This window comes from Penicillium waksmanii, assembly GCF_028829765.1.
Source record: "Penicillium waksmanii strain IBT 27052 chromosome Unknown utg000002l:1.0-3326099.0:1.0-3328782.0, whole genome shotgun sequence".
NCBI lineage: Eukaryota > Fungi > Ascomycota > Eurotiomycetes > Eurotiales > Aspergillaceae > Penicillium > Penicillium waksmanii.
In genome coordinates this window covers 190,708-213,843 of record NW_026643249.1, presented here as the reverse complement: position 1 = coordinate 213,843, position 23,136 = coordinate 190,708, and the positions used below count along the sequence as shown (strand labels likewise).

The 23,136-nt window shown below is 48.8% G+C and overlaps 9 protein-coding genes across 9 annotated transcripts; 4 read left to right on the top strand and 5 right to left on the bottom strand.

Moving 5' to 3' along the window:
• Positions 1–749: 749 nt before the first annotated feature.
• On the bottom strand, positions 750–3,094 carry N7481_001740 (putative protein kinase (Lkh1); the record flags this gene model as incomplete). The annotated part of the gene is made up of 6 exons (XM_057260959.1): positions 750–944; positions 999–1,086; positions 1,140–1,599; positions 1,653–2,000; positions 2,051–2,132; positions 2,213–3,094. The coding sequence occupies 6 exons, from the start codon at positions 3,092–3,094 to the stop codon at positions 750–752; spliced, it is 2,055 nt and encodes a 684-aa protein (XP_057125891.1).
• A 3,244-nt stretch (positions 3,095–6,338) lies between these two features.
• Positions 6,339–8,008, top strand: N7481_001739 (class I SAM-dependent methyltransferase; the record flags this gene model as incomplete). Its single annotated transcript, XM_057260958.1, has 10 exons — positions 6,339–6,359; positions 6,418–6,470; positions 6,555–6,656; positions 6,716–6,757; positions 6,805–6,877; positions 6,925–6,989; positions 7,067–7,092; positions 7,151–7,337; positions 7,415–7,843; positions 7,897–8,008. 10 exons carry the CDS (start codon positions 6,339–6,341, stop codon positions 8,006–8,008), a joined length of 1,110 nt encoding a protein of 369 aa, XP_057125890.1.
• Positions 8,009–8,386: 378 nt separating this feature from the next.
• On the bottom strand, positions 8,387–9,388 carry N7481_001738 (SDR family NAD(P)-dependent oxidoreductase; the record flags this gene model as incomplete). The annotated part of the gene is made up of 5 exons (XM_057260957.1): positions 8,387–8,573; positions 8,636–8,706; positions 8,754–8,876; positions 8,946–9,277; positions 9,352–9,388. The coding sequence occupies 5 exons, from the start codon at positions 9,386–9,388 to the stop codon at positions 8,387–8,389; spliced, it is 750 nt and encodes a 249-aa protein (XP_057125889.1).
• Positions 9,389–10,158: 770 nt separating this feature from the next.
• Positions 10,159–10,912, top strand: N7481_001737 (uncharacterized protein; the record flags this gene model as incomplete). The annotated part of the gene is made up of 2 exons (XM_057260956.1): positions 10,159–10,590; positions 10,784–10,912. 2 exons carry the CDS (start codon positions 10,159–10,161, stop codon positions 10,910–10,912), a joined length of 561 nt encoding a protein of 186 aa, XP_057125888.1.
• A 620-nt stretch (positions 10,913–11,532) lies between these two features.
• N7481_001736 (sterol desaturase family protein) lies at positions 11,533–12,594 on the top strand (the record flags this gene model as incomplete). The annotated part of the gene is made up of 3 exons (XM_057260955.1): positions 11,533–11,765; positions 11,831–12,336; positions 12,395–12,594. The coding sequence occupies 3 exons, from the start codon at positions 11,533–11,535 to the stop codon at positions 12,592–12,594; spliced, it is 939 nt and encodes a 312-aa protein (XP_057125887.1).
• Positions 12,595–12,661: 67 nt separating this feature from the next.
• Positions 12,662–14,749, bottom strand: N7481_001735 (uncharacterized protein; the record flags this gene model as incomplete). The annotated part of the gene is given in 5 exon segments (XM_057260954.1): positions 12,662–12,960; positions 13,017–14,322; positions 14,352–14,553; positions 14,567–14,621; positions 14,680–14,749. 5 exon segments carry the CDS (start codon positions 14,747–14,749, stop codon positions 12,662–12,664), a joined length of 1,932 nt encoding a protein of 643 aa, XP_057125886.1.
• Positions 14,750–15,397: 648 nt separating this feature from the next.
• N7481_001734 (uncharacterized protein) lies at positions 15,398–16,765 on the bottom strand (the record flags this gene model as incomplete). Its single annotated transcript, XM_057260953.1, has 3 exons — positions 15,398–15,682; positions 15,757–16,126; positions 16,188–16,765. The coding sequence occupies 3 exons, from the start codon at positions 16,763–16,765 to the stop codon at positions 15,398–15,400; spliced, it is 1,233 nt and encodes a 410-aa protein (XP_057125885.1).
• Positions 16,766–17,742: 977 nt separating this feature from the next.
• Positions 17,743–19,535, bottom strand: N7481_001733 (uncharacterized protein; the record flags this gene model as incomplete). Its single annotated transcript, XM_057260952.1, has 2 exons — positions 17,743–18,395; positions 18,461–19,535. The coding sequence occupies 2 exons, from the start codon at positions 19,533–19,535 to the stop codon at positions 17,743–17,745; spliced, it is 1,728 nt and encodes a 575-aa protein (XP_057125884.1).
• Positions 19,536–20,119: 584 nt separating this feature from the next.
• Positions 20,120–23,114, top strand: ysh1 (cleavage polyadenylation factor subunit YSH1; the record flags this gene model as incomplete). The annotated part of the gene is made up of 6 exons (XM_057260951.1): positions 20,120–20,272; positions 20,338–20,435; positions 20,644–21,019; positions 21,057–21,791; positions 21,856–22,513; positions 22,573–23,114. 6 exons carry the CDS (start codon positions 20,120–20,122, stop codon positions 23,112–23,114), a joined length of 2,562 nt encoding a protein of 853 aa, XP_057125883.1.
• Between the last annotated feature and the right edge of the window lie 22 nt (positions 23,115–23,136).

The window sequence follows — 23,136 nt, the reverse complement described above, 5'->3', positions numbered from 1 at the left end:
GTATTAGTTACTACTGCATGGCTGGTTTACTCTGACGTACTAACCAGCACTGGTAGCACTGGTAGCCCTGGAGTAGCCTGGGATACTGTCGAATGCGGTTACGGGATGATGATAACACGCAAGGAGTACCTCTACTACCATCTGCCATATCTAGCCACTAGAACGTGCAAATCTGAATCACAATCATCACATCTGACGACTTCTATTGTTATTGTTTACAAAAAGGAGGAACGCAAGAATCAATGATAATAGAGTCCGGCCAGGCCAATGCCTATATACATCTCCACCACTCCACACAGACGCCCAGATATCACCGTTCAACATGGTATAAGAATGTCGCCAGGGAAATCTCCAAAGCCCCATGGCTACTCAAATAAGACGCAGATGCAAACAACCAGTAACATAACCTGCGCCGGAAAGATAGGCAGAAACAATGAATAGATAAAAAAAACCATAAGATACCGCGCTCCCATCGCGCGAGATGCTTCGGCCAGCACCATGAAGGGGGAGAAAACCGTTGCGGAGGTCGAAAAAGAGTAGAAAGTGTGGAAGAACAAAGGGCACCATCGTAATCGTCATTTTCCCTGAAAGAACACCGACCGTCCCACCGTGAAATTCCATCCGGTTGAATAATTAAACCTAAAACCCCAAAAAAAACGAACCGTCTATCCTGAAAAGGACCCGAGAGACGCCAAATGCTGGAAGAGCTGAGAGCTGGATGCTCAATGCAAAGTGGCTAACCGGTCTGATTACCCACGGCCCTGGCGGTGCAGGCCCATGCCGATGCGGTATGCTTCGGTGCCGTCATCAATCAGACTCTCTTTAAACCAAGGGTGCTTTAGCGCCTCCTTCGCCGTGAGACGGTTCTTGGGGTCGTAGACAAAGATGCGCTGCAGCAGGTCAAGGAATTGACGGTTGAAGGGCGTATTGGTGGGAATAAAATCCTTTTGAGTGGTCAGTGAAATACTTGGTGGACTGGCTCCGGAGGTGACACTTACGGTGAGGCCTTTCATCGCTTTGACATACTTCCTCGAAGCACGAGTCGTCTCATTGTTCGGGTAGTCGAGCTTACTTCGGTTGAAATACCTGGGGTCGTTAGTCTTTGAAGAAATGCCTCGCATACTTTGAATTCTGCTTACTTGGCTGCCGAGTTGTGGCTACCGGCTCGGCCTTGCACGACCTGTCGCACGAGTCTCGAGTCGATTTTGGTCCCAATAACGGATTCCATCATAGCCAAATGTTCGAGGTTGTCGTGCGTCTGGAAAAGAGCATCGCCGGTGAAGAACTCCACCAGGATACACCCAATACTCCAAATATCGCAAGGGAAACTCCATCCCAAGTTCAGAATGATCTCGGGAGCTCGATAGTGACGGGTGGAAACAACGGAGGAATGGTACTCGTCGTCAAATGTCGCGGAACCAAAGTCGATCAGGCGAATCTCGCTGTCGAGAAGAACACGCCGTTGCCGGGCATTCCGAGGGTTCGCGTGGGAGGAGGAGGGGATGGTACGGTTGTAGGTAAAAGTCTGGTAGGCGTTGCTGACGAGGAGGATATTTTCGGGCTTGAGATCGGTATGGATGAGGTTGAGATCGTGAAGGACTAGGAGAGAGTCAGTAAAAATCGCCGCGAACGTCTGGTCAGGGTCAACTCACAGGCCACACTAGTGAATAATTGGCGGGCAAATTGCTGGATCTGACTGCTGGGAAATGGAACGAAACCATTGCCTTTGAGGAAGTCGAAAACGCTCTGGCCAAGCAGATCGGTGACGATGCAGATGTGGTTGCGGAAATCAAAGCAGTCTCGAAGATGTATACATTTGTTGCGGTTGCTCTTGTCGTTGGAGGCCAAGGTTGACAGCACGCGCAACTCGATCCGAGAGGCATCTCGGTATTTTTGGATTGATCGAATGATCTTCACGGCACAACGTGATTTCCGCTGCTTGTCGTAGGCTTCGACAACTTTACCAAAGGTGCCTTGACCCAAGAGCTTGATGATTGAGTCTGGAATTGTCAGCACGAGCAAGGGTAACCACATATTGCGCGCCACTCACATCGATCGGTCAATGGCACATCGGGAGTGACAATATAATGACCATCGTCATCGTCGTACTTTTCGTGTCGGGCGGCCGCAAACTGTTGGGAGTTGGTGCGTTAGTTCAATTCACTCAATTCTCCCCCCTCAAAATCAGCTGAGTGTGAAGGTGGAAACTTACGTCACGAACCACGGGGACCGGCACATCCTTCGACTTGATTATAGGCTTGGGCGGGGGAACATAGCTGAGGTAGGCATCGCTGACCGTCTCGAGATCCCGGCGCTTCTGTTCATCCCGGGCGGACTTCCGGGTGGTTCGCTTGCGCTTTTGGCCGATACTGGGATCTTGAGGGTGGTACATCCCGGCGCTACCGTTGGAGCTACCCTGAGAACCCAGTGACGTAGGAGCAGTGGTATGCAAGGAGGTGGTGCGATCCGTCGAGAGAGAGTTGGAGGAGTTGTGTTGTTGTTGCTGGTGTTGCTGGTGCTGTTGGTGTTGTGGTTGTTGGTGGTTGTCTCCGTATTGCTGGGGGTTGATGGAGTAGGACGGTCGGTCATAGTAACCCATGTCGTAGGCGCTATCGATTCCGGTTCGTCGCCTCTTGCCAGCAGGCTCTGAGACCGAAGGTTGACCAGCCGATGTTGAGGCACCATGGAGAGGAGGCGGCGGTGGTGCCGCGGTCGCCTTGGAGCCATCGGGACCGGGGCTATCATCGATCACAATGACCTCCTTGGGAAGACCATTCTTGTAGAATTCACCCCAATCGGGTTTCTTGCGCCGGGAGCCCTGCGACGGGGCGGCGCTGGAGGCACTTGGCATCGAAGCCATGGCTGAGGGCGTCGAGGTCGCGGGAGGGACTCGCGCGGGCTGGGTGTAAGGGAGGGTTGTGGTCGTGGGCGAAGGTACCGAGTAACCGTAGGGGTTCGGCAAGCGAGCCCCTGCGGCGGCGGCGGTGGTCGTGGTGGAGGCCGGATATGAGGTCGTCGCTTGATATGAGGAATGAGGATAACCGTAATGCTGGTGAGTTGGGTGGGTTGCAGTGGCCGTGGAGGGCGTGGACATTTTGTGTACGGAGGAGTGCCGTCCGTCACACGAACGGTAGCGGGCGAAGGAGTCGCAGTCAAGTTCGATTGATCGCGGGGGGGATTGCCGGGAGGCGGACGAGACTCGGAGGAGATTAAGACTGAAATGGAGGGAAGCAGTAGTTTCCCTCGCGAGAACCCGGAGGTATAGAGTTGGGGGAGGGAAAGGGGGAGCAAAGAGAAGAGGAGAGGAGGGAGAGAGGCAGATCGGGAGTTCTCGTCGGGTTTGGGACGTGACAATGACGAGGCGGTCGGCAGGGACAACACGGATCAAGCGAGACGCATTTCCTCGAGGATTCCGAAGATCAAGAGGAAGGAGGATGGAAGAAAGAGGTCATTGGGAAAGAAACAAGTGACATTGGGGAGGGTATGGTTAGGGGGGGGGGGAGGGAGGAGGGAAAAGAGGAAGAGGCGAACTGATGATGCTGGATGGAGCGAAGAGCCGATCCGGTGGACTGAGAGTGGAATGTAGGTAGCCTGTGTAGTTTGGGGATAGTAATACTAGAATATAAAATATAATCTATACTATATTCTATATTCTAAATACATTCACTCGATTCTCTTGATTTATTCATACCATGTCTATCTACAGTGTAGAGTGTACAGTACTCGGTACTCTACAGTATACTAGTAGTGGTAGTAGTAGTATATTATCTATCCAGTTCACTAGCATATATACTAGCCTACCATATAGTATATAGTATAGACTATATGATATATGCTATATACTATACTAGATATCTAGATGATTTAATATTTCCCTTCCCTTTCCAATTCCATAATGTGCATCCCATCTCATCATCACCCTAGCCCTGGCTTAGCCGACCCCCACCCACGGCGGACTCCCGTATGAAAATAAAATACGAGTTGTTGAAGCATAGTCTGTACACAGTGAATTGCAGTCATGTAGAGTGATACTCATATAGTGAATATCAGCAGGAATACTCCTAGGGATAGTATTCCTTAACACTACCTACTAGTATTGCTAGTATTAATACTACTTCTTCTCTCATGCAGACTGCATCGGACCTGCGCGGCCGATCACCTGACTGGATGAGTCAGCGACATTGTGCAGAAATCATTAGGAGTACCTAGGGAATTAGGGGTAGGGAATTGATTAATTATAACTGTTCGAATTACTAATAACTGTTAATTACCTGGAAAGAAATCCATAACCTTATGTAGTCTGGCAAGTTGCTTCTAGTAACTCCAGTGTCTCGAAAGTGCATCGCATCGCATCCACCTGCAAGGGCTGCAATGACGTGGGCTCCCCACAGTACTACCACCACCAGTAGTACAACGACCAAATTCTAATGTATGCACCTGCGGAGATCAACATACTCCCGGCTTGCCTTTCTCAGTGTCCCGTGATTCATTCAAGTTTGAATGCGTAGGTAGTATCACCTGGGCATGGGTTGTAATGGAGTGCCAATGGGAGAGAAAGGCTACCTTAGCACCTGGGCAGTGGTAGTATAGAGGGCAATATATATATTCCAAGGTTACTACTCCCACTGGCAGACTGTGGCAGTTGCTAGGCTTCCAAGGTTGGAATATAGAGCTCAATACATTTCGCAGCAGAAACCTTGGAATAATTTGGAAGTATATAGAAATTCTATTCGAGTTGCAGAATTGTCCCTGATTAGCTCGGAGGGATGTGCGAGCAGTTGAACATCGGACGGATCCACATAATCTGGGGTCATCCCAGCTGCAGCGTTGAGCGTAGATACTACTATCACTATGAGTAGTACACCCTGAACAATAAATCAAGGCCCAGAAATATGCCCGGCAATTGTGTCGGTCTAATTGTCCAATCTATCCATTTACAATTTTCCGAGGCTCGATATTTTCAATCATCTTTTGATCGGGCTATGAAACTACTAGTTGAGATGAACTTCATTTACCTACACACAGCCAAGCCGAGAAACAATCTTCAGATGGATTGTCAAGCTTTGTTGATTAAACAAAGAATAAATGACATGAACCTTAACTCAAAGATTCGCGCCTGAACTACTCCGTACATTGGAAGCAGAGCAGACTAGCGTTAGTTCTGCTCTTCCCCCTTGTCTAGTGTTGCTCGCTCCTAAACCGAACTGGCAACCTGTCTTGTCGCATTCGGAGAATCTTCGAGGCTGATTGATTGGCCACGGTTGAACAATGTTGCTATCCCTGATACGGTATCATTGAATACTGGTCGTGATGGGGGACTGCGGTTGCTAGGGGCTAGCGCTTGGCCAATCTGACATCCCCAGTTTCACCATCCACAACCCATGGAGTGTTAATTGCACTTCAAACCGATCGCATTTCCAGGCTGGCAACAACTATTTCTCATCGACGGCCAGTCTCCCTTGTTTATGCCCTCACCCTTTCTCCGACCAGCGCTTGGGCCGCCAACAATTTCGGCGACGAAACGAAGCGAGCCATTGGAATGGGGCTGCATACGGAGTTCAGCCACCGTGAGCCTGGAACAAATTGTTGGTTGTTCGCTTCCTCCTCCAACCAAGTCTGCGCAATATTGAAATACCAGTCATGTAGGCGTATGAGACCTGCAATGACCACGCGTCGTTTCCTTGATCAATAGCGCTGTGCTGAAAATGAGCAACACCCAATGACAGCTAAAGGACGATCAACAGACCCCGCGAGAGAGCGTCGAGGTGACCGTCTCAACTGGAAAATATCTTTTCTTTCAATGTGGGAGGTGGAGGTGGTAAATATACTAGTAATGCAGCTCGCATCCACGTTTTTGGTACTATTGTCGGCGGGGAATCCATGCAAAACGTCCTGTCATTGATACGATACGACGCAGATCAATCACTCCTAAAGTTAATAGACCCCGTACTCCATCCAATCCATGCCATGAGTGGATGCTGTGACAGCGCACAGGTCGCGCTCTCGCACATCGCGTGCACCTGCGTGTGAACACAATCGAGAAGAAAGACACTCACATCAACGGCAGACTCGGAGACCCGTCGAAGGAAAACTAACTGACTAGCCTCCCCACTCCAAACTGTATGATTCGATCAGCCTTCGGAGGAAGCGGATTCTCCCGTTAGAGGCAAAGTGGCCCCACAGAGTGCATTGTGGTAGTCAGTGGTTGTGCTTTTGTCTTTGACGAGCCCCTCGCCGTTTTACAACTTTCGCTCTCTGCATTGTTCCAACCTGTTTGACACTAAAGTGCCAAAGGAAAGTTGTTCTGATCGGGTAGGAGGACCTATTTGATCGCTAAAATGTCGGAAAAAATCGCCGTGGTGAGCGCACGCTTCTATAGAGTTGGCTTGGGATAGACACTGAACCGATTGCATCTAGGATCCCGATTATTATAAGGGGAAAGATGAAATTGTTCCCAGTGATTTCGAGTCGTGAGTGGGCGTTTACCTGGAGAGAAAAGTGGCATAAAAAAGGGAGAGAAACATGGTCTGTTTCGAATTGGGTTAGCTAAAGAGGTCTTCCATCTCTAGGGAGACCACGTCGCTCTCCTCGACAATTTATAAAGGAATCATGGAGAACGGTCGTCGGTACCAGAACCTGAAAGAAGGCGAATACTGGTGAGATTCACGCATTCATAGAAACCACGACTTTAAGATTTACTAAATCCTTTTGATAGGGGCCCCGCCGACGACCAGCAGTTTGAAAGCTACGAAGCAGGGTAATTATCGCCAAGAGACACCGACAGAGCGACGCTGACCACGATAGTCATCTAACATATCTTGTGGTCGACTCGGAAACGCCAAACCCGCTTTTTCAAGCCCCGATTACCAATCCCAAGGTATGCATCTGCTGGAATTAGTTGCGAGGGAAGACTTTATGTTTCAGACACTGACGGTCAATCATAACAAGCATGTTTTGGACGTTGGAACTGGCCGAGGCTCCTGGGCTATGTAAGTTGCAAAAAAAATGATTTGCTACTATGCTATCGTGATTATAATATTTGCTAACCGTTCCCCCAATTGATCAGCGATGTCGCCGACATGTTCCCGGATGGTAAGGTTCTCAGATCCTAGTAGCTTCAACCCATGATATATTCTCTAATTATCACCAGCGACTGTCCGAGGAGTGGACCTCTACCCGCCGCCAGAGAAATGGCTTCCACCTAACTGCATTATGGAGGTGGACGATGTACTCCAAGAGTGGACCTGGCGTGACCAGTTCGATCTTGTCCATCTACGTCAAATGATGGGTTCATTCACCATCCCGGAATGGGACAGGTTTTACAAGCAGTGCTATGAGTAAGTCACGTTTTCTTACACCCGATCCAAGTCAATGATCTGCAAGATCCCAGAATTAACAATATCCACGCAAATAGCAACATCAAACCTGGCGGCTGGATTGAGCAAATGGAGGGTAACCCACGTGTCCGCTGCGATGACGGCAGCGTACCCGATGACAACAGTTGCCTCTTGTTCGGCTTGCAGTGCTGCGACGCAGCCGATAACTGGGGTCGCCCCGTCACATTGGCCGATAATATGAAGGAGGAATTGGAGAAGGCCGGTTTTGTTGATGTCCATGTGAAGGAGTACAAGTGGCCGATCGGTGCGTGGGCTAAAGACCCTATTCTCAAGGAAGCTGGCAGACTGCACTACCACCAATGGACCTCTGGTATGGAGGGTTGGGCAACGTTCTTCCTTACTAAATATGGTGTTCCTGAGCCGTGGACGATTGAGGAAGTTCAGGTTTTGATGGCAAAGGTCCGCAAGGAGATTCAGAACCCTCGCAGCCACATCTACCAGGTTGCGTAAGTGATGCCCACTATTTTGATTATTTATAATATCAGCTGACACCTCCTAGGAGACGAGTTTGGGGCCGAAAACCCACAGTGGAAGAAGAGGAAGCTCGGAAGAAGGCCAAGGGGGCCGAGTCGAAGGCCAAAGAGATCAAGGAGGAGCCAAAGGATAACTAAAAGCGTGGCTTCATGTGACCGATGTAAACAACCTCTAACATAGAGTTTGCAATTCTCTCCTTTGATGTTTCAGTACACAGCCCTTGAAAACGATGTTGTAGATATCAGTTAGATAACCGCCCAAGTAGATTACCTTTGGTTATTAGGGACCTCTATGTTAGTCATATGTCCTTTCGAGTACCGTGGGTACCTGAATGAAGGATACAGGAAAAGCGGTCACCAGCAACTAAAATATCATTTGAAGAGATCTAGGTAATCGGAGCTTTTTACAGGTATGTTCAGGCTCCATAGCTAAATGGCATGACACATAAGACATGATAAGAAATTCCAAGCCTAAAGAATGAGCTGAAAATCTTCCATGTTCGTAGGCCCAGCCATTTATGCCCGGAGGCCACCGTCTATCCGTACTATCTCGCCGGTCATATAGCTAGCATCATCGCTAAGTAGGACGGCGACCATACGTCCAATCTCCTCAGGTTGCGCAATTCTTTTCATAGGTACCTGTCGAAGAAATGTTTCTACTGGAAAATTATCTGTAGCAGCCATAGGGGTATCAATCAAGCCACTAAAATGATAGTAACTGAATTAGCAGGGCATTTTATAGTTGATAAAAAGTCGATTACTTACGGTGCGATTCCATTTACCCGAATACCTTTAGGCGCAGCTTCAAGTGCGGCGGTTCGCGTGATACCAATTACCTAGATTATTTCAGAAGTTGTATCATTACAACTAGGGCCTCACTTACTGCGTGCTTGCTGGGAGAATATGCACCACAGCCAGCGGCACCGTCGAGGCCAGCCACACTGGTCATATTAACGATCGCACCCCATTTTTCATGGCTTTCAGCTGGGAACGAAGACATTTGAAGCTATTTAGTGGAAGCGAGGATTAGTTAGACTTTAATCGCCAAATGTGAGGTGATGGATGAGACGCACACCCCGGCTGCATTGGTTTGTATCGTGAAATCCCAGTCCTCATCTGTTGTATCTTCTAGAAGCGTTCCCAATGGTAATATTCGAACAGCACCTGCGATGTTTGCGGCACCATCCAACCTGTCAAACTCTTTTATTATGCCATCAGTCCACTGGTTGACGTCCTCTGTTTTGCGAACGTCAACAGCATTATAAGAAAGATGCTGGCCAGCAGATACTGGCTTGAGTTCTCGAGCGATTTTTTCGAGTGCCTCGAATTGCAAATCGCACAATGCAAGCGATGCGCCTCGAGAGTACAGAACCTTTGCTGTGGCGGCTCCTATTCCTGAGCCGGCTCCTGGAAAGAAAAAAAAGATTAATCTTCATTCTAATTGATCTAAGAGAAACATCACTCAATAAAACAAGACTTACCAGTGACTGAAAATACCTTGCCTTCGAAAGTAGCCATAATCTCTGAGAAGCTTAAATCTGAGAAGCAAAGATGAAGTAATGCCGATTGAAGAGTTTAACCTGGCTGGCTCCCCACTTTATAAGTTTAAAAAAAGAGACATCTATTGACAATACGATATCTGGAATTACCAATAAAGAATCCCTGAATAGGTAGCCTCGAGCTCCACAGATCGCCAGTACTCCCACGGATTGGTTTATCCCAGTAAGCTGACCATAAACTTGATCGAACTATACTGTCGATTGGCCGCCTCAGTCAGATCGCCCCAGCCCGCCGGAATCGGGCACTTACCCAAATGGGGCAGTGAACCATTTATAACCTCATAGTACTCTTTGTGCAAAGTAATACACATGAAAGCAAAGAACTAATTTATGTCCTCCGTCCATCCCTCGGGAAGATACTGGATAGTTCACTGTGGGACAGCCTTATTCCTGATCTAGAGAATGACGGAAATAACCCCGCCCAGTATCGAGTCTGAGTGATCTTTGACTTGGTGAAATTTACAAACGATGATTATGATGCGACGCCTCTTTATGAGAGTTCAAATCTCGAGGAAGTCAAGAATGTATGTTACTTCGATGATAAGACAGCTTTTACTGCGGATTTGGAGCCTGAGGATAATTTGGGCAACAACCCTTTATGCATCCATGTTTAGGCAACCGCCACAGTCAAATGCTTCCTTCCGATGCGTGAAGAAGTTTCCGTTGGACATTCTCTTTGATTCCTGCTAGTTCAAAAGTAAACAACAAAGCCTGTATTACGTCAATGCAATGTCCTACCAATATGAAGATATTAGGACGTCTCGCCCATCAGGCTCCAAAGTGCCTGAAATAGCCCTACCAGGTCCGCAGGGGGCACTCATGGTCGTGCTATTGACATACAATGGGTCCCCGTTCAAAGACCACTGGGCATACTTCGTGGAATCACGAGAAAATCCCCAAATCGGAGTCATGATACAAGCGAATGGAGATGTGATGAATGTATTTTCAGTTGAAATTGAGCGCAGTCATGACTTGCGATCTGCCGATAAACAGCCAACTGCGAAAATTCCTCTCCAGTGGGTGGACGAAGAGCACTTTGACGAAAAGGCAATGTTCGACAATGGCCGACACATCACTGATCAAATCCCTCGCTGTCGCTTCGAGGAGAGTGTTTGCAAAACCAAAGCCCCCAGTAAAAGCCTGAATGCTGTTAATGAAACGGTTAGTTGCAGCTTACCTATTCAGCCATTCGCATTTTGATTCATTGCTTGCTTCGAGTCGAAGCCATAGCTTGTCCTCATTTTTATCTGTTAACTTGCTTCAAAAATCGATTTCAAGGCTTCTCTTCACTTCTCTTTCTTTCTGGTTTGCTCTCGATTCATCCCAACGCGTGACAAACTAACATGTCTTTTAGTCGACTCCCGGCAAGAACATAGTACAGCGCAACTGTCAAACATGGATCGTCGAGTCTGCCGAGAAACTTCTGAAAGACAACATATTCAGTGAAGAGATTGTTGCTTATCTACACGCGACTAAACAATAGCTGCGTTTATGGTACGAGAGTTGGGAAGAAGTTGATGTTCAATCCAGGAAAAGGGGTAATCGATCTTGTGTTTGGATCACAGCAAGCTCTACAGACCAATGAAGAATATCGAAGCACCTGTCGAATTGAATAGGGGTACGCGTATTGGTGTTCAATAAGCCGAGTCGTATGTTCTCCAGTAATTAAACTCACTGCTCAACGGATTCTTTTCTTCCGGCCCTGTGGCGTGGTTAAAGTGGAGACATGGGCGCATTGATCTGCCACAGGTAGGTATTCCCCGCCGCTGTTAGTTGACCTTAATGGTGCCGGTCGTAGTTGTAGACTACTTCTCTGATAGCAACTGCCAATCGAGGATATATTAGTGACATTTGGTATAATAAATAAGTGCAAGGACGGGAGGTATGGGGAAAAGCCAAGGTAGAAGGGGGATACGTGCGTGTGGGTATTTGCCGGTAGGGATTGCCCGTGGCAATGCTCAGGTGTAGGTATTCTCCAGGTAGGGATTCACCAGGTAGGTAATCGCCATGAGGCATCCATCCCTATTAAAACTACTATATAAATGGTAGGCCCTGCCCCATAGATCTGCGACTTATTCACCCCAGAAAAGGATCACCGCCAGAATGGATGTCTTCCTTGACGTTCTTGACACTTTCGTGTTTGATCGATTCTATGCATCTATCGCTCCTGATCATTTCACCGGAGCTAATAACTCCACTTTATTTGCCCAAGAATCCAACTTGAATCGGCATGTGAGGGTTTATTATCCCCTGGAACCATCGCAATGGGCAGAGTCCAGTGTTTGGAAGCGTGATGATCTCGCCAGACAGTCGTTTTCTTTGTTTCTGATCGCATGGTAAATGGCACTCTACCACGGGATAACCGTTGACTATTAAATTAATGCTCATATCTCATTTACAGGATCTTTGCCATGATCATGTACCTCGTTGGAAGTTTCATTCTATACCACACAATGTTCGACAAGCGATTACTTAAACACCCGCGATACCTCCCGAACCAAATTCAACTCGAGATTAAACAGGGACTATCGTCAATTCCAGTCATCTCAATTCTTACCGTGCCCTTTTTCCTTGCTGAAATACGGGGGTGGTCCAAACTATACGATTTCTCTAGCGAGGCTCCGTTCTGGGGCTACACCTACCTCCAGTATGCACTGTTCATCTTCTTCACGGATAGTGGTATCTACTGGATTCACCGGAGCGAGCATCACCCTAGTGTTTACCGCTGGCTACACAAGCCGCATCATAAGTGGGCTGTTCCGACTCCCTTTGCCAGCTATGCCTTTCACCCACTGGACGGTTGGGCGCAGAGTCTCCCCTACCACATATTCCCGATGCTATTTCCTCTTCAGAAGTGTGCATACCTGGGACTATTTGCATTTGTGACAATGTGGACTGTGTTTATTCGTAAGTGCCTTTCCAACAGTGAAGTCGAGTGATGGAGAAAAATTCTAACCTTGATCAGACGATGCCGAGTACATGGCATCATCAGTCATTATAAATGGAGCCTCGTGTCACACGATGCATCATTTGTACTTCAACTACAACTATGGACAATTCCTCACATTCTGGGACCGCGTAGGAGGAACATATCGCACACCGAAGGCCGACGCCTTTATGGAGGCAAATGAAAAGTCTGCACTGGCGCTGAAGAAGAAAGCCTGAGGTCTTTTATTCACGAGCGAATATTTGATTCTGTAATAATAATAGTAATATTTATGTCTTCCATTCATTACGAATTGCGAAAGCATGATTGTATAAAGTCGTTTAATGTCCCTAGTTCGTCAGTAGCATTGCTCTCGAGATACGCAAATCCTATTTCTGGCTTATCAGAAACCTCTAATGTAGCTTTCAACAGCCACCACAACTCCTCGGCATGTTTCGGATATCCGAGATGAAGGATTTTCTCTTGCTCTGCTCCAATTAAGGAGTCCCAAAGTCGTTTCCAGTTGCCAGCGGCCCGGCTGATGGCGTCGAGCGGAAGGTATTTGAGAAGACCAACCCGAGCTTGGAATGCCAGGGAGTTGATAGCTGGAAATCTAATTAGCTTTGTGGTTGAATAAAAGGTCCTCGGGTTGAGATGTTACCGTATATCAAGATCAAGAGATGCTCAGATGAGAGCAAGAGACCCCATGGTATTGAATCTTCGCTGGTTGGCGTGTCAAGCAGCTGGGTAACAACTTCTTTAAGGGGCGGAAGTGGGTTCTCAGTCGGATTCATCGTAACAATTCTGCTGAACGCAGATGCACTCTCGGCCTCCCAAAGCTCAGCGCTCCAAGGGAAATCGCAGTTCATTTCAAATATCGATAAGGACGGGTGGCTTTTGAAGCAGACAGTGAGAAAGCCGTCCGCGAGAAAAACCCAACATGCAATTCTGCGAATCTTCAGCAAATGCACTATTGAATCGGTTTCATCGATTGTAAAGACCCACCGTATACACATTTCCTCTGCTACCAGTATTCGCCATGTTGGTTCATCGCATGTCTTTGGTGGCGTTCGCCGCTTTAACTGGAACATACCCAATGACCTGATGGTAGAAACGAGGCACGGGTTACGGACAATCCGAATGCGTCTCCTCGTCAGCATATCATCTCTTCCAAATTGTAGCATTTCGATGATAAGGGCACTCTGTATTAGCTGCACGGTTGGGAGAAGAGCAGCAGAGTCCTTGGGTGGGGGCGTCGCGGGTAAATTTGACACCTTTCGGAAGATATACTCTTCAGCCACATCAAGAAGCCATGGCGACATTGATGCCTTGTCAAGTGGGGCTGTATATGCTGCCCCTGCCATGAAAATTGCAAGAAGCAGAGGGTTGGATACATTTCCAGGGTCGAATGTAGGAAAGTGAACGATTGGCAAGTGCCAGTGAAGAGAGTGAAAGAAGGCTGAAATGAAAGCGGATATATTTGACACTCCTAGGAGAGATGTGAGCTCCATAATGTCGAGCGTATCTGGTCGACTGGCATCTGAGGGTGTCATGGATTTTGATGTCTCAACCAACTCGGTCATAATCTCAGTAAGTTGATTGGAAAGCCTTGATGGGAAGAGAACTTCGTGCGGATATTGAGTTAAAATCGACTCATCCGCACTTGAAGCCATCTGAAAAGATAAGTCGGGAATTTGGAAGTTGCCCAGGGGGTTTGGTGTGGGGTCAGTGGGCATGAGCGCCTCTTCCAGACGTGAATAGAGGGTTTCAAGGTTCCTTCGCAAGGAGTATTTGGCGGTTTCACCTATTGCAAGTCGATCCTTCTGAATTGTAGGGTTTGCAAAATGACGAAGGAATGAAAATGGGCCGCCACCTTCGGATGTGTCGGCCGAGGGGGTTGCAGCTGGTGAGACTGAGACGTTGGAAACCGAATTGATCGTAGGCGCCTCTTGGGTCGTAAAAATGCACTCCCGCCCGAGGGAGATGCATCGCATACATGGAAGATTATTATCACAGGCGGCTTTTGTGGAGAAGCATAAATCGCATGACTGCCTTTTCCTGCCTGGTTTTGCGGCGACAGGCGGAGGTTGGTTATGCTTTTTTGCGCATACTTTGCTATGCCTTCGAGTGACCTCTCTGTCAACAGCTCAGACGAGGTTAGTTGAATTTTCCCCCATGGCTTGGTGAAGCTATTTAAGCTGTTGAACGCACGGTTTTAGGAAAGATTTATTACAGAAGGGGCAGCTGGAAGCAAGCTGACGAGTATCTGGAATCCGTTAGTCCAGTTCAAGTCATCCAGGAAAGGGGGAAGTTTTGGAAATTACGGGTAGATTGATGGCGCAATAAATGGGGTTTCCTTTGATATGACTTTTCACATTGCGAGCATTGAAACATGATGTTGTAGGAGTATATTGGAATTGGATTTCAAGTGAAGTTCGGGAATGTCGGGGAAACAAAAGGTCAACGTGAGAAAGCCAGGGATGGCACTACGCCCAAAGAGGAAGGCCGGGACTGCACCACCCGGGCGAACTGATGGGATTTGAGAAATATCGATATAATTCTTTATAATTGGTAGTATATCTGGTCTGTGGTATTGAACATAGTAATATACTAAGGCATGTCAGTGAATCTATTCTAATATTGTTCAAGTTCTAGTAACTTGCATGGCCCAGTGCATTCTGAGCCACCCGCATTTCATCATCGGTAGGCATATTAACGATCGCTAGATACATTACTTCCTAGGAAAAATTAGTAATTTACCTCAAATAAATGTCCCATTCATAAATATTCAGAGTGCGTACCTTTTTCAACAATTTTGAAAGTGGGTTGGTCGACCCTCTGTCTTCTCTTCGGTCGGGTATCGGACCTTGAGGTGCATAGTAGCCATCATTGGAGTTATATGCATCTTTTCTCGGCATTCGATCTGGCAGCGGACCTTGAGGTGTATAGTAGCCATTATTGGAGTGATATGCGTCTTGCCTCGGCACCCGATCGGTATTGGTAGCCTGAGGATTTCGGAGGTCCTTGATTGCACTGATCGCTTCAAATAATCCGAATGGGCTTCCATGGGGGGGCATGTGGAGCTGGCGCATTGGAATTTGAGTTCTCCCGACTTTGGTAATGATGGTCTTGTCCTCCTATTTGACCTCTGTTTTCAAATGCAGATTGTGGAACTTGTCGGCGTGGCAAGTCTTCCATAGTGAAACGACCTCCACTCATGAGAGCGAGCAGATCTCCGCTGCTCGCTGGATGATTTGGGTCGGCATACCGGGATGTGAAGACTGGCTTGGGGCCCTGGTTTAGTTGACTGGTGGGATTTTCAGCTGTCTAGAAGGTTGTCAGCGTGTGCATAGGCACTACTAGTAGATACTGGTAGTAATTCAGGCTCTCCTTGTACTCACAAATCTAGCCTGGGCTCTTTTATCCAAATATCCACCGACGAATTCTTTTCTTCGCTTCATTTTAGATAGCTTCTTTCCCGCGTTTTGATCCGATGCGAGTCGATCAATTTCGGGGAAGATGAGCGGAGCCACTTCAGGAAAAATATTGCCGTATGCCTTTCCATCTGAAGACTTGAAGCGATGACGAAGTCGACCGAGTGTATTCGAACCTTGGGCACTGGCACTGCCAGCTGCGTTGGAAACGAGCGAATTCAAATCCACGGCCGTAGAGGGAGCATCTGGCAGCTCAGGATTCCATGTCATCACCAAACAGTAAAGACCTCGGGGCTGGAAGAATTCCCTGTTTACTTTATCGAAGAACGAATTGGTCCTAGACGCCCGCTGGTTAATCATCGAGACAATGAATAAACATCATTTACTGGGAATCTCACTTTCGGCGACCATCGGCAGCAATGGCAACATCAGTCGCAAGTTGGATAGCAATCGAAACAGCAATGCCGGTGACAGTTGGCAGCCACATAGTTCCAATAGAAGCCAAGTTGATGGCATTTAGCCAGGGGGTAGCTTGACAGGATTTCTCGGCCGTGTCCAGGAAATCGATGAACATGTCTTGATCAATACCGCAATCACCAAGAGTGGGTGCATATGCACGAATAAAGCCTCGATCGCGATCTTTGGGTCGTCGTTGAGGAAGCACAACTGGCGCTGACAGCTGGCGTCGCGGGGACTCGTCATATAAAGAGTACGGCGGAGGTGCTGGGTGATCGGAAATGAACCTTTGTGCCAGATCACCTTGATCGACTTCTTTTTGAGACTTTTTGTCCTTTTCGACATCGGAGTTGGAAGACATGCGTGTGAGTTCATCCTGTGCCTCATCAAGAGCCCACTGCTTTTCTAGAGTGTCGATGCCGGTGGAGTTGGGGGCTATTTGGCCCACTGTTGACAACTCATATATCGGAGGGCCACCACTCTCGACTGGGATATCCTTGCTTCCAGGAACTTCTTCCATTGGCGACGGAGACCGCTGTTGTTTCTTTAATTTATGGGCCGATTTTGCTTCGGAGACAAGTCCGATTCCTGCTGCAAGACCTTGCAAGGCCTTACGACCAATACTAGTACTAGTAGATGTCGACATGAGTAAAATAAGTAAAATAAGGAAGAGGAATGTGTGAAGAAGAACTTGAAGCTGTTGTTTTTTGATACAGAAGCCAAAGGAAAGCAAGCTTTATATAATATTCCTGGAATGAGAAAAATGACTTTATTTTCATAGTACGTAGAGACTGCCATACACGGTATCCTGAAAGTGAGCCTTAAGGTATGATTGAGATTGGGGCGCATGCTTAAGTTTTGAAAACCCCCCATTATGCACTGCGAATCTCATTGGAGCAACCTGGGAACAAGCTCAGCCCTAAGTGGTTAGGTTCTGCACCGCGCCACCAGCCATTGGAACCATTGGAGCCATTATCATGGACTATTACGAATCCGGTAATCACTGCGAGGAAATCATTGCCATTTCCGGAGGCTACTCTATTTTTGTCTTGCATTGAATAAGGGACTGCGAAGATGCTTAATCTGTGTGAAGTACTCCGTACACCAAGACAGATATTAACATGGTTGACTTTATAAATTCCAATCAATTACTACTCGAATCATTACTAACCAGTTACTAGTAGCACCACATGAAAAGTATGCAAGATGATGTACCCTAGATAGATATGGCAAACTTGAACCGCAACATTTCATGGTCACCTCTATCAGTCATAATTGATGCTCAAATCAACCAAAAAAGAAAAAAAAAAAATCGAGGAAAACATGCCAGCAACCCCGCGTGCAAACCTCTCAACGCCATGAACCGAATTCGCGCAGCCAATGCAAAGAACTCCTGCAGTTCGAGGAGGACCCCTCCCCCGGAAGATGACCCAAGAGTACAAATTAGACAAGAATGGGAAAGAAAATAAAGTAAGATTACAAGGGAAAAGGCGATGGTCAGGGCGCGCGGTCCTCCTTTGGGTCCTTCGAGTAGCCCTTTTGCACATGTTTGGTGCCTCGCCCATCCGCCTCCAGCATGAAGAGAATATCGCGAACCTGGATCCCAGCTCCCTTTTCTTGGTCCTCCCTCCAAGTGCCCAGGCGACGCTTGGATGGACCAGCCGCCGGCTCTCCCGATTTGCCGGTCGACGATTTTTCCGGCCCGGGAGTCGGCGTGGGTGGTGCAGGACGGGATGGAGATGAGAACCCGCTCGACGAACCACCAGGTTTCAGCCATGAATAGGACTTCTTAGCGCCGAACATGCGACCCGAAAGCATGCTGTTGGTAGCTAGACGGGCCGTCTCGACGGACTGTTGATGCTGCTGAGCTTCACTGGCTTTGTTATCAATCATCTTTCTGGCTTCTTTCTTTGTCATTGACTTTTTGTCAAAGCTGGGTGCGCGTTCGGCGATCGGGGTGGAAGGCGCCGACCCAGTGAAATCGCCCGCAGTGGATTGTATGCTAGCACCTTCGCCTAGGATTGCATTCGTGCTTCGCTTTGTGCGCTTTGCGGCTCGTCGGTTCTCAGAAGACGTTTCCTTTCCAACAAGGCCACGGTATCTGTCTGCGATCGGCTTGGTGGAAGGGGTTTCGTCGTCTGTACGAGGGCCTGGAGAAATCAAAGAAGGTCAGTATTGTGGTCGGTCCACTTTAGGGCCAGAGAACAATGCATACGCTTGGAAGGTGTGACGGTGTTGCCATTAACAGGGCCGAGCGGTTGAGCGACATCTTGCCATTCTGCGGGGACAACACCGTGTGAGTGTGCTCGGCGACTGCGAGCAAGAGTGGAGGAGTAGTCGATGACGCCGCGCAAACGCTCCTCGCAGGAGAGAGACATGAGGTTCAATATGTCAACCAACGGAGCCCCCTCCTGGTTCAAAATTGTCTGTCCCGTGCGAACCACTGATGACCCATCGGGCCCAGTCACCTCGATAGGCTGCGGCCGACCGGGAACTGGGTGAAACAGACCCTCGGAGGGAATGCGCACGCCCAGCTCAAAGCCGCGCTTCTGAATCCGTTGCTCCAGCAGTTTTGCGAAAAGAAAGGGTTCCTGCAAATGATATTGCGAGCGCCTTGCTGCTTCGCTGTCTTCACGTGAAGGTTCCTTGATCGTGGATGGAGTTTGCGATGTGGGCTCCGTAGAGAATGATCCTTGCGTACCTGCTGGCTTGGCGTGGGACAAATCGTTGAAACTGCTCGACGCAGAGAGCGTTCCAGTTGTCGTAGCTTGGGAAGTGAAAGACGTGTTGATTGGAGGTGGCTGTTGCATCTGGGGGCCTCGCGAGGGCGTCTGCGCCTGCGCCTGTCGCCCAGGGAAGCTGTTTGTGAGAAAAGCTTCTTCCTCCCTGACATCAATACCCGATGACGCCAAAACGTCTGTGAGCTCTGAAGCGTCCACAGGACGTGATGGCGGAACTGAAGGAGGGCCCATCGTGCCTGGAGCTCCTTGTGGCGGAGCAGCTTGTTGCGCAATTGGCGTAGCAGGCATGCTGTTTGGTGCCATACCCATACCGTTCATGGGCGGTTGATTCTGTGGAGGTAGTTGCATTGTGTGGAAGCTCGGCGAGGCATATGGGGACTGTGAGGTAGGATGCGGAGATAGACCAGGTTTTTTCGCGGGTGGAGGAATGCCCCCATTAACTGGTGAGGCCGAGTGAGGTGAGGGCGAGGCGACGGGAGGGGAGAAAGGCTGATTGTTGAACTGCGGTGGCGGCTGCTGTTGCTGCTGGGGGTGTCGTGTTTGTGCCATGGTGAATAACGTAGTGAATGATCAACTGAGAGAAAGATGTCGACTATTCCGCAGTCCCAGAGTGACGGCACGTCCACGCGTGGTCGTTGAGATGAGCGATTTGCTCGCACCACCAAACGTCACCAAATGTGACCATCTCAGAATCGCGGTTAAAACATAGAGTACACGCGCCAGACCAGGTGAGATCGAGGCGAAAGTGAAGTTGGTGAGTGATGAAGTGATGATTTGGAGGAGAGGAGAGGGGGGGGTTAGGGAGCTTTGCTGGAGTTTGCTGGCGGCTGCGGCTGCTCCGCGGATCGCGCTTTCCCACGTGATTTGGGCTTAGGTCATGCCGCGCGCCTGTCGAAGCTGGAGGAAGCTCCTTCTTGTCTTTCACAAGAGATGGTTCCCCATACTCTCGGCTTTTACCATTGAATCAGTTATGGTGGTGTCTTGCATTTGATTTTATTCAAGTCGTGACATATATGCGACTCAGGCAAGGCCCGTCTGGAGACTCGCCCACCCCAATAATATCGATCTGATCGCGAACAATCACCTCTTGCTCATCACTTGGGTTGAACGACCCACGAACAACCAACGCTGCCATGGCAGCAAAGCGCAAAGCTTCAGCGATGGGGACGGCTGTCGATGATGAGCCGGTTGATCCCTCGGATGAGCTGGCGTTTTACTGCTTGGGTGGAGGTAACGAGGTCGGGCGATCATGTCACATCATTCAGTACAAAGGGAAGACGGTCATGGTAAGTTTTCTGGTTTCGATATTGCGCAGATAGAGCCAACAGACTGACTCTACATACTTTTCTAGCTTGATGCAGGCATGCACCCAGCCAAAGAAGGATTTTCGTCCTTACCCTTCTTTGATGAATTCGATTTGAGTACCGTCGATATTCTTTTGATTAGCCAGTACGTGACTCTCTCTGCTCCATGGACCTGCCACCACCCATTGTTTTCGTTTGGCGATCGTAGTCGATTCATGAGGCTTGGAACTTTGTGTTTCCAGTCGCTGCTTTTCCACTCGTGTTTCCTACGATCTATCGTTGAGGTCTTCGATCTTTTCAAAACTTCCTCTTGTGATAAGGCTCCTCGGTGCGCTGACATGTCATCCCTATAGTTTTCACGTTGACCATTCCTCTGCTCTGCCATATGTCCTCAGCAAGACAAATTTCAAAGGCCGAGTTTTCATGACACACGCAACGAAAGCCATCTATAAATGGCTAATCCAAGACAATGTTCGGGTCAGCAACACCTCTTCCTCTTCGGACCAGCGAACTACCTTGTATACCGAACGCGACCATCTCTCTACCCTTCCTCTGATCGAAACGATCGACTTCAACACCACACACACTATCAACAGCATCCGCATCACACCATTCCCGGCGGGTCACGTTTTGGGCGCGGCAATGTTCTTGGTATCAATTGCAGGTCTGAACGTCCTCTTTACAGGCGATTACTCTCGCGAAGAGGATCGTCATTTGATCCCTGCCGAAGTGCCGAAAGGCATTAAGATCGATGTCCTCATTACAGAATCCACTTTCGGAATTTCCTCCAACCCCCCCACGGTTGGAACGTGAAGCCGCCCTTATGAAGTCAATAACAGGTGTTCTCAACCGCGGAGGTCGCGTGTTGATGCCCGTTTTTGCCTTGGGACGTGCTCAAGAACTGCTTTTGATTTTGGATGAATACTGGGAGACTCACCCTGAGCTGCAAAAAATTCCCATCTACTACATCGGTAACATGGCCCGACGATGCATGGTTGTATATCAAACCTACATCGGTGCGATGAACGATAATATTAAGCGTCTTTTCCGACAACGCATGGCCGAAGCCGAAGCGAGTGGGGACAAGAGTGCGACCGCAGGGCCATGGGATTTCCGCTTTGTCCGCAGTCTGCGCAGTCTTGAACGTTTTGATGACGTCGGAGGCTGTGTGATGATTGCCTCTCCTGGTATGCTGCAAACTGGAACCAGCCGTGAACTGCTGGAAAGATGGGCACCGAGCGAACGCAACGGAGTTGTCATGACGGGTTACAGTGTCGAGGGTACAATGGCCAAGCAATTACTCAACGAGCCAGATCAAATACCTGCTATCATGTCCAAGGTCTCCACTGTTCAGGGCCGAGGTAGGGTCCCGGGCGGTAATGACGAAGACCAGAAGGTCATGATTCCCCGGCGCTGCACGATCGACGAGGTCAGTTTTGCAGCCCATGTCGATGGTGTTGAAAACCGAAACTTTATTGAGGAGGTCGCAGCGCCGGTTGTGGTAAGTCTTTGCAGTCTTTGCGTCGTTGATGAGGTGTGAGTTCATGTGCTGATACATTTCATAGATCCTCGTCCATGGCGAAAAACACCAGATGATGCGATTAAAATCCAAGTTGCTGAGTCTTAACGCAGATAAAACTGTCAAGGTGAAGGTTTATACACCAGCCAATTGCGATGAGGTTCGCATCCCTTTCAGAAAGGATAAGGTTGCCAAGGTTGTTGGCAAGCTTGCGCAGGTTCCTCCCCCGGCTGGAGAGGATGATAGTCAGCTCATGGCTGGAGTTCTTGTTCAGAACGGATTTGACCTATCACTGATGGCCCCTGACGACCTTCGAGAATACGCAGGCCTGACAACAACAACAATTACCTGCAAACAACACCTCAGCCTCAGCTCCGCCAGCATGGATTTGATCCGATGGGCTCTTGAAGGTACCTTCGGGGCCATTGAAGAGGTGGGATCAAATTCAGAGACCGAGTCTGAGACAAAGGAAGAAAAGAATGACGAGCTCAACGAGAAAAGGCCAAAGAAAGAGCTCGCGGATGAGGAAATTCCCGCAGAGGAAACGCAGACTTTCTTGATCATGGGCTGCGTCATCCTCCGATATCATTCACGCACTCGGGAGATTGAATTAGAATGGGAAGGAAATATGATGAATGATGGAGTTGCCGATGCTGTTATGGCTGTTCTCCTGACAGTTGAGAGCAGTCCTGCTTCAGTGAAGCGTGAGCACCCAACACCATTAATAATGTATCCTTATCGTGTCTGCTAACAATAATCACAGAGTCGGCGAAGCATAACCATCACCATCACCACCACCACGAAGAGGATGTTCCTTGCTTGCCAAATCCCCACTCTGACTTTAGTGTTGATGAGCGACTGGACCGTCTCTTGATGATGCTGGAGGCGCAGTTTGGCTCTGAAATATCTCCCATCGAGAAGCCACGAGTCCCTGCCGAGCTCGCGGTGGGTAACACCGACGGGACTGATACTATTAAGGCGGAGGATATCAACGAAGAGCGCATTGCGGATATTGAATCAGCTGAGTTGGACCGTTTACATGCCTTGGGAATCCCCATTCCGGGACTCGAGATCAAGGTCGACAAGCATGTTGCGCGCGTGTGGCTTGAGAACCTGGAGGTCGAGTGTGCCAATGCAGTGCTTCGCGACCGTGTGCGTATTGTTGTTGAACGCGCGGTCGAAACCGTCGCTGGCCTGTGGGCAACCAGTTCTTTGCCTCGCGAGGTCATGGTGCCCAACGGGCCAGTCAAAGGCCAGATGGAGATGGTTACTGCTTTGAAGAAGGCACAAGCCATCGAGACCTAGGGTTGATTCATAATCTTTGTTC